Source organism: Necator americanus, chromosome V (genome assembly GCF_031761385.1).
Source record: "Necator americanus strain Aroian chromosome V, whole genome shotgun sequence".
Lineage (NCBI taxonomy): Eukaryota > Metazoa > Nematoda > Chromadorea > Rhabditida > Ancylostomatidae > Necator > Necator americanus.
The window spans coordinates 24078993-24088347 of record NC_087375.1 but is presented as its reverse complement, the minus strand read 5'-3'; the positions used below and the strand labels follow the sequence as shown (position 1 = coordinate 24088347).

Genomic DNA, 9355 nt, shown 5'->3' with positions numbered 1-9355 from the left:
CTAGTTCTTCATTTTCTTCATTAGAATCTTATGCACATTTGATAAGCTTAATAAATGTGTGAGCAGATTACACTTCTCTTCTTTCCTCATTCCATTCATTTCTCACATGTGACGTTGCGCTCAACGAGCAATCAAGCCAACCAAGCTGGCATGGAACAGACAGCCTTCGCAGCAAACCAAGATGCATTGCAAAAAAAAAACCACTTTTCCTCGCATATGCTGCTCTTTTTTCAAAGTGCGGATGTGAACCTTTCGTTCGTCCGCCCAATTGCACACGTTTATTGACTTGGTGTCCGTCATGGAACCCGATGCCTCTCACACGGAACATCCACATCCTAAACGTCATATATCACATGAGGTATTATTACTAAGTCTGCTTGTGTTTTTACTCTGTTCTCGTTCCTGAATTGGTTTTATTTTTTGGGATTTTTATTTTTTATTTTTTTGGGATTCTGGAACATTCTCACTGAAAACGTTTTGGAATGTGGCTTTTTTCGAAAACGTCTGAAAGAAATAGAATGACTTTCTATGAAATGGTTTTCTGAGGACTCTCCTCTGAAATTTGCAACGAATAAGAGTTGTTTCCGGCTCTCTGACTTTTTTGACATTTTAAGACGGATACAGTTCCTTACTCCAGTACTGACACGAAAAGATTAACTAAAAATGATCGTGTTACCCATTATCAGCATTCAGTAGAACTCAACCGTCAACAAAACCAAATTGAACAAAGCATTCCGGTTGTAATCATAAATTAGCAAACTACATGAAGCGGGGTGGGGGACAAGAGGTACCCATGAAAACCAGCTGACCGCTCCTGTCCTCCCTTCAGCACCGCGCACCTCCACGCAAAACTAAACTAACGTAAACTAACCGCATATTATTGGAAATAAAAGAGAAAAAGTAGATCGTTCTATCCAATGTAACTTCACATAAGTAAAGATTACCTTAAAAAGATGCTGCAGGGAAGAGAATAATAGAAGAAGATAAGAAAAGTGTATATTTTCACACCTTTCATAATTTCACATATTTGACCCCTTAACTCTTTTTATATAAGCCCCCAGTGCGTAAGTATGTGTTTGTCACGATGCCATTCAACGAATTCGTGTTCAACTTTCAACTGCAGCAGCTATACGTACAGCAACTTTGTAAGTAATAAGCATATATCCTTTTTAATAAGCACATAAAATGTAGAAAGGAGTTTAAAGAAGCACTCTTTAAACTCCTTTCTACACTTTAGCTTTTCAAAATTTTCCATAGATACAATGTTTATAATGAGTGCATGTCAAATATTTCAATACTTGCTTTTATACAATAAAACTTTGTATGGTACTTCAAACTTCTTTCAATACCGTTTTATCGCTTCATTTCTACCTATTCTCTGCACCAAATCAATATGACAAGCTAGGTGTATTATGAGTGGCGAACAGAGACCTTTGTATCTTCGAGATATGTCTTTAGGTACAATGTATGTCTGCGAGGCATTCGCGCCTCATTAGTCGTTGGATGCCAGTTTTACCCAGCTAGATAAACAAAAGAAAATTCCCAGAAAGCGAAAAAAAGTTTTAAAAAATATAGCACTACACCGATCAGCGGGACATTCTTTGAAAAATCTCCTGCATTTCCAGAGATGGATGAGTGGTTTGCACCTAACAAGTCAAAACAGGGTAATGTCATTTTCACTCGCATTTCTAAATTGCGTATCACTTATACAAAACTCTCTCATTCTTTTCTTTTTTATATTAACTTACAAGCATACGTACGTTTACGTAGAGTTTCAAACAACATCTAATACCAAGTATTTTCCTTTTCGTTCGATTCTAAAAGCGCATCATATGAGGTGCAGGTGCGGCAGAAAAAACTCGTCGTAAGAGCAGCAGACGTGGCGAAATGGGTGGAGAGGGTGGCGTGGGCGGGACGTCAGGGAGACGTAGCAGAGGGGGAGCAATCAGGCTACTGTAGCGGTTATGACGGTATCAGGAGTCGCTCGGTGCAATTAACGACGCTCGTTATCCTCCTGGATACGCGGCTGCATATCATACAGGTACCTCTTGACCGTTCCCCCATGAAGCGCACAAATTCTAGAATCAAGAGTGTTGATTCTTTAAAGCCTGAGAGCTGCTATTGAGACCCTGCGTCAAGATAGATAGTATGGAGACCTGAAAATCTTGAATTTTCCTTGAAATTGTCTGTTTTAGAAGAGGGCGGGGTCTCCTTCATAGTACAAGTCGAAGTAGGATAAAAATCAGAGACTAGACAAATACGCACTGGATCTATCTGGAACCGTGATATGATACATATAAAATAGGGGTTCATTGGCTACAAATTCGCGTCGCCTAATTCTTTAGTAATTCTCACTAATTAAAGTGAGAATTACTCTCTTTAATTAGTGTTAATTAAAATTAATTTTAAATTAAATTAATTAATTACTAAATTTAGAATCACTTACTTAAATACTTAGATGCCCCATCTTTGCCCGGCGTGCGGGCCCCATCATCGTTTCTACTTGTTCCGTTCCCTCGCCATTGTTATCCAAGATTTCATGTCCTTAAGTTTCGTTAGTTTTCGTCTACCTTATTGACGATTTCCTTGAGCCCTATGCAGCAGAGCTCTCAACTGGTCCGTTCGTACTGCAACACATCACCCTATCTTGTAGGGGAGAAGAGGTGGCTTCCTCGAGGGCGTTTAGCATCACTTGGGTTCCACTCTAGCGTTCTTTTGGTCTATATATCATCGATTTTTCTCATAAAGTGATCAACTCACCTATACTCTCTGCTTTTTTCTATATATTTCGCAGGGTCGTAAAGACGAGCAATGGTCTTAAATCAGAGCTGCGAAGGCCCCTGGGTGTCGCCGGTTAAATTTCAGAAGACATCTCTCAACAGCTCGGTACATAATGAGTAGTTTCTTACACGAGGCAGCAGTGTCTGTCCACGTCTCTGCGTAACAGCGCGCCGGAAAAACTGTGGAGTTGAATGGGTGAGCACTGAGATCTTGGTTCGTTGGCTGGTTCGTAGCTTCCCTGGCCGGTGCGTATGCTGTCCACGCTGTTCTCATCCCTCTTTCTTTCTTTCTTTCTTTCTTTCTTTCTTTCTTTCTTTCTTTCTTTAAGTCGATCTACATATTCATAGGACGTCCTAGGTATACATATGACGAAGTTCCCACGATTTCGGAGCCTTGATATTGTTGTCTTCCCTCTTCGCAGTAGGCGTTCTTCATGAGCTGTATCTTCTTTCGCTTTATTCGCTATTCTCCTCCCTGTTTTCTTCCTTTATAAGACAATGGACAAAAAGTGATGTTGTTGCGGACTTTGATCAGACTCAGATTCAAAAGCACTGAACAACAACATCCTACGTGATGCCATTAAGCTCCTCCAAAGCATTCGAGAAGCAGCATCAGTTGCTGTGCACATGTGAGATTCGGCTCACACATCATATTGTACTGTTTGTAAAATATGAACGCATAACGCCGTCAAAAAACCCGAATTTCTTGTCGAATTCACGTGTTTCTCCTGAGCGACACTGTCCTTAAACGTGCCCGAATGTACATGTGTGCACGTCTACATGCAGCTCCACCTTGCAGAAGTTTGAAATAAATTCGTCTAAGACAAACATACATCCAACAACAAGAGAAAAGCTTGAACAACGCTTGACCAGAGTGTAACTCTGATATCAATTTCTTCGTAAATGACTGTATGTTTAAGGTTTCTCTTAGCTGATATGGGTAAGGTTGCTGCAAAAACTGTGAATATATATAGTATAATAATACAATAAAATAATGCATAATAATATAGTACTTATTACAAAACCTGACAAACCTGCTGTTCAAATTGTACATTTGATTTCAAGCCTTGTCTACAGCATCAATACTTTATACGGTAATTGTGTTCCTAGCCTTGTCTCTATTCATCTGTTCCCGTCATAGCTAGGGTCCTTTCTAGAGCATTTTGAGAAAATATTTGCCATACCGACAATGAATGAGTCGCAAACGTTGTTCTTTGTACTCCTTGAGAATGTTGATCCGTTTGTCGATAATATCAATTGTTTTGATTTTCTTTTGTTTTAAAAAATAAGAACAGAGCAAAAATAATAAGAAATAAAAGGGGAGTACATGAAGAAGATTTGCCAACTGAGGTTTTAGCGTGCGATTATTACAAATATGACTCCTCTACATTGTCTTCTATTCTATTTATTCTTTTTATAATTTTATTATATTTTCTTACCTATTCTCCTATTCTACTTTATGATTTGTTTGTTTGTTTATCAGTTCAAGAAAAGTTTGACCTCTGGATTTTCACCGCAATTTGACGATTGCTAGGTTTGATTTTGAATATCACATCGCTTTCAGTAAAAATATGCATTTTATTTCTGCTTAGTTCTATGTTTTCACAGGTTGCAAAAAAAGAAGAAGGAAACTTCTTTCCACTTCCAATGATGCTTGTTTCTGAATTCTTGCAATATCAAGAGGAAACTGACGTCAAACCAAAATCCAACAGTGTTTCTAAGTTGTCAAAAGTTATATCTTTAGCAAGATGACTGCAAAATCCTTCGCCAGTGCAAACACCACGACTGCAAATAGATAACTTCTGTTTTCCTCTAATCAGACAACAATAGCCATCTGTTATAAGTACTGTACTAAGTGGACCGTACTTTGCATAAAAACTGGTCTGACGACTCGAATCCGTGCTTTCTGATTTGTTCTCCTGCTGAACTTGAGAGTCTTCAAGGATAGTGGCTTTTCACATTTAGTTTTAATCAGGCCGACATGAATCTGGTTGCAGTTTCGTAAGCGCTGCTGTTCTGCTCGAAGCGGTTAGGATCGAGGGGATCCCTGACAGTCTAACCTCAATCCCAGCCACTATCAGTGCGCTGCTTCCAGCGCCACCGCTTACGTAACTATGCCGAGTTTCACATTGTTTTGAATGTAAGAATTTAGATAAATAGATGCTTGCGAAAATTATCATTGCCATTTGCTCAAAACACATCTCGCTCAGGGATTAGCAATTTTCGGGCTGCTTTCCACTGTGCTTTGGGAGGATCTTCAATGGACGTTTGTGCCCTCGCTCAACAACGGTTTCAGTCGAAGCTAGCCACTGGCTGCGGTAATATCAGAAGCTCCGGGTCACTTGCAGGCGCTTAGAAACGGTATGTATGTAACCGCTCACGCAACTTTGCATCACGAACCAAAACCTGAGACGCTTGCTCTGAATACTGTATATTGATTTCCAGTATCGTGCGTTGGTACTGAAAAACGTAGAAGCAGATTGGGTGGGAGCCCTCGCACAAGTCAATCCCAGAGTCACTCAGGCCTTTCCGAGGTGGGCACACGGATCATGGGCAACTGAATATCCGTATAGATTAACTGATATCCCCATAATGCTACCAATGATCTGCTGAATGCACATGCAAATCACGAGTAGAATTGAATTCGTTGCAGCGACGTGCCGACGTTTTTCCAAAAGGTTTCAACTTTAACCAAGAGTTTTCTCCCGAGCAGTAAACGATCGGTTTTCATATAGGATTTCTTTTTTCCACTCCTCATTCCACTTCATATCTATCATATCATGACTTATGACCTAATCGGCGGGCTGATGTCATCGCCTGACGTGATCTTCGCCGAGGTGTACCTTCCTTGAACACAGCTCATCCCAACCTTCTCGATCTTCTGTAAGAGCTTGCACAGAATCAATCCATTCGTCGATATTCCATATTCTGCGAAACTTACGTCTCGCCTGAACTGCCTATTCACGCCGAGTGTCCTTAGGTCCTCTTTCACCACGTCAGTCCAGAACTTCCAGTTCGTTTTCGTCAGTTTTCGGCCAGGTGGCTTGTTCCAGCTCGAGCAAACTCCGCAGAACTCGTTAAAGAATCTGCCGGTCTCCTTAATTTATGACCAAAGAAGCGAAGACAATTTACTTTAGCCATTTTCAATGCAATGGAGGTGGAATCATCCACGTGTCATTCGCCGGTATACCACATCAATTTCTGCCTAAAGATCTTCATTGTGGCATACCTTACGGCAAAAGTAGCCAAGTAGCCATCTAAGCAGCTTTCGTTCCGCGCAATCAAGCCTATCCATCACCGTAGATGGTGCCGCCCAAGTCTCCGATCCGTACATCATGATCGGGCGAATTGCGGATAGGTAGACTCGCAGCTTGACTTCGTTGGTGATGGGGGTCGACCACAGGCATTTCGTTATGGAGTTAAGTGCAGAAGTGAAACGGCCTTAGCGCATTTTTGCTGAACATCTCTCTCGTAGCTGCCGTTGTTCTTCAGCGTACAACCCAGGTAACGGTATTCATCGACGAGTTCTATCGGTTGTCCGTCGACCCTGATTCCCGTTCGAGGTCTCGAAGAGATCCACATCTGCTCGCATTTATCAGGGCGTAGACGTAGTCCATAGAGTGCAGCTAGCTTCGATACAAGGCTGACAACATGTTGAAGTTTCGTACTGCTTTCCTGGAATATAACAACATCGTCGGCGTACTCGAGATCAGTCAAGGGGGGTCAAAGTCCAGAAACGCTAGTTGCATTGGCTTCGAATACCACTGCCAGATTTCGATCACTCTCCTGACGACGAACACCTGGTCGTAGAGCCAGGACGAAAGCCAGCTTGGTCGTCGCGCGTTGTTTCTTCGCGATGTTTAGTGATTCGGTCCAGGATAATGTGCTCCAATACCTTGTACATAACACGCAGCAAAGGGATTCCTCGATAATTTCTAGGGTCCGTGACGGATAACTTCTTGTGGGGGGAGGGGGGAAATATGATAGCTTGTCTCCACAAATCAGGTATCTTTCCATCTAGCCATATTCAACGGATGATCTTTGTCATCTCACAAATCCCAGAAGGAGGAAGATATTTTAGCATTTCTGCGCTAATCCCGTCGTCTCCACCAGATTTCCCATTCTTCATTCTTTGAATACAGACTAGAACATCCGACTCGGTCGGTGGCTTCTCGTTAACCGCATATGTCGCTCTATGGTCTGCGGTCAAGTTCAGGAGCTGACGGTGCTAGCCGGTTCAGCTAGGTCTTGTAGTGTTCCCTTCAAATTGTGAAGGAATCCGCACCGCTAAGCTTCTTCCTGGTCCGTACTCCAACATGAATAAACACACATTGGCGGAATTTCGTTCTGTAATCTTCTCTTTCAGACCTGCCATGTCGATTTTCGGTTAAAGAGGAAGTCCTCCCTTTTTCTTGTGGAACCGTGTCTTGAAGCTGAAAAGAACTGGACGGTGTTCAGAGTCGAACGCGACGTCCCAAACAGCTCCAGAATTTCGGATATCTGACTGAGGAATGTTCCTCGCCAGAACGTAGTCGAGCTGAAGCTTAAGAGTCCTCATCTTCCGCTTTCGCTTCTCTTCAGGCGTTAAAAGGGTTTACCCCTGCCACGTGAGCTGATGGCGTCGATGATTCTTCTTAAACTTGGAAGCGATGATGAGGCCCGTCTGTTCGCACAAGTCGACCAGACCGTCCTCCGACGTGTGCTCCGCTGGATAATACTATTTTCCTAGCACATCGGATCGCTGTTCGAGTCCCATCTTCGCATTTGCGTCGATTCCGACAATGACCACCTGCTGACTTGGTATTTTAGACATCAACGTATTGAGTTCATCATAGAAGGCGTCCTTACTGTTGTCTTCTGCGGTTTCCGTAGGTGCGTGAGCACTTACGATCCAGAGTTTACGTGCTCTGCGATCCGACAGTCGTAGAAAGGCGCATCTAGACGACGTTGAGCCAAATTCCTCCACCAGGTTCTTGTAGTCGTTTCTCACAGCTATCGCGGAGCCACCTACTTTGTTCTCATCAGCATCGCCACAGTATATGGTGTAATTTTCGATGTTGATGGGCCGGTCTGTCACGCGTATTTTCTGCAATGCAGCAAAAGGCACACAGAGATATCGCAGAAGTCTGGATAGAGCGGCTTGTTGGAGTTCATTCGATAGTGTTCGGCAGTTCAGCGTGACGAAACGAATGGTTGTTGCCAAAGATTCTATGATCCCTTCAGGCAGTTGACTTTTCAGGTTATTGGTTTTGGCGATGTGCTGGACGACAGCACCTTTTTGCAATGTATGGGAATCTTTCGCCATATAACAGTGCAAGTTATATAGCTCGTACGTTCCGATGCGTACACTCGAACGCCAGATTGCGTTTAGTTAAAGCAGGTCCACCTCGTGCAGGTAGCAATCAGACTCGCATACGCGGCCCCCTCATATCATATCTTTTTTATTTTTCCAGCAACTACCTTTTTCTTTGACCCCACTAATGGACGCTATAAAAAATTGTTAGGAAAAGATTCACCGTTCGACCTCGTTGGTGGAATGGTCATTCCAATCATGCAATCATGTGGTCCGACTACTTTGCGATAATATTAATTTCGGAATATTTTATTTATTTATTTATTTATTTATTTATTGAAAACCCCTGCAGATTTCCTATAAAACAAACAAAAACAAGATGGAACAGAGCTCACTAGAATTTCGCCTGAATTTTACACAACAAGACTGGCCCTTCAAAGCATGAGGAGTGGTGTGCTCGCAGGTCATTTTCCTGCTGCAGAAGGTGAGAAATCCTCACGTTATTTTATGGTTTTGATTGAGCTCGCTCGTAAGCTTGTGAGCAGATGTTTTATTCCTACGAGTATGTTTTCAGACCAGCTGTTTAGTTGCGCTTGTGTCGTGTAAGTCTTGGTTCGCTACCTATAACATGTAAATATGTTTGCTTTCCAGACGTTGAGCTTCTTCTGGATCAATATCAGAGAGATAGTTTTTAACGTCAGCTTTAATGATCTTTCCCGTAGAATCAAACGAAAAGAAATCGTATTCATCTCGCCGTGCCTAATTTTGTATTATGGAGTTAAGAGGGTTCAAGGTTCAAAAAAAAAGAAGTAATTGCAATTAGATCTCTAAAAACTACACATAAAAGGAGGATAGAGGTCGAAAGACAAAAAAGAAACGGGATTAATATCTCGGAAGTGAGCTGCATTACCGATAAGACTCAGAAGCACTCTGCGACTGAAATATAACTTCTGGGACTTTTTAGGCTTTTAAATGAGAAATTTTGCGAAACAGTTCATGGAGTAAGCGAAAATCCAGCGGACTGATGTTGTAGCTCAGCTGGCTTTGACAGAAAAAATCCCGACACTGTAGCGTTGAGCACTTCTTTGCGAGTGCTTTGCGGATTTTGATCGTTTGGCTGGTTTTTTTTTTTGGATTACGGGACTCCTACCACTCGACAGCGGCGCACGCGTGTCGACAACGAAACGATAGGGAATGTGGCTGTTTCAGTTCGATCACGTATAGGAAACGGCTCATCCTGCGCTTATCCTATTTACTGTAGCTCAACAGATTGCAAATAGTG

At 42.3% G+C, this 9355-nt stretch overlaps 2 protein-coding genes across 3 annotated transcripts; both read right to left on the bottom strand.

Annotated features, from left to right (window-relative positions):
- Positions 1–5295: 5295 nt before the first annotated feature.
- On the bottom strand, positions 5296–7338 carry RB195_015021 (uncharacterized protein; the record flags this gene model as incomplete). 2 transcript variants are annotated; one of them, XM_064205535.1, is made up of 6 exons in its annotated part: positions 5566–5661; positions 5722–5877; positions 6010–6221; positions 6281–6455; positions 6543–6675; positions 7202–7338. In XM_064205535.1, the coding sequence occupies 6 exons, from the start codon at positions 7336–7338 to the stop codon at positions 5566–5568; spliced, it is 909 nt and encodes a 302-aa protein (XP_064061415.1). The 2 variants fall into 2 exon arrangements, with proteins under 2 accessions (XP_064061416.1, XP_064061415.1); XM_064205534.1 differs by lacking the exons at positions 6281–6455; positions 6543–6675; positions 7202–7338 and adding an exon at positions 5296–5389 and having other exon boundaries at positions 5573–5661; positions 6010–6117.
- A 159-nt stretch (positions 7339–7497) lies between these two features.
- On the bottom strand, positions 7498–8085 carry RB195_015020 (uncharacterized protein; the record flags this gene model as incomplete). Its single annotated transcript, XM_064205533.1, has 1 exon — positions 7498–8085. One exon carries the CDS (start codon positions 8083–8085, stop codon positions 7498–7500), a length of 588 nt encoding a protein of 195 aa, XP_064061414.1.
- Between the last annotated feature and the right edge of the window lie 1270 nt (positions 8086–9355).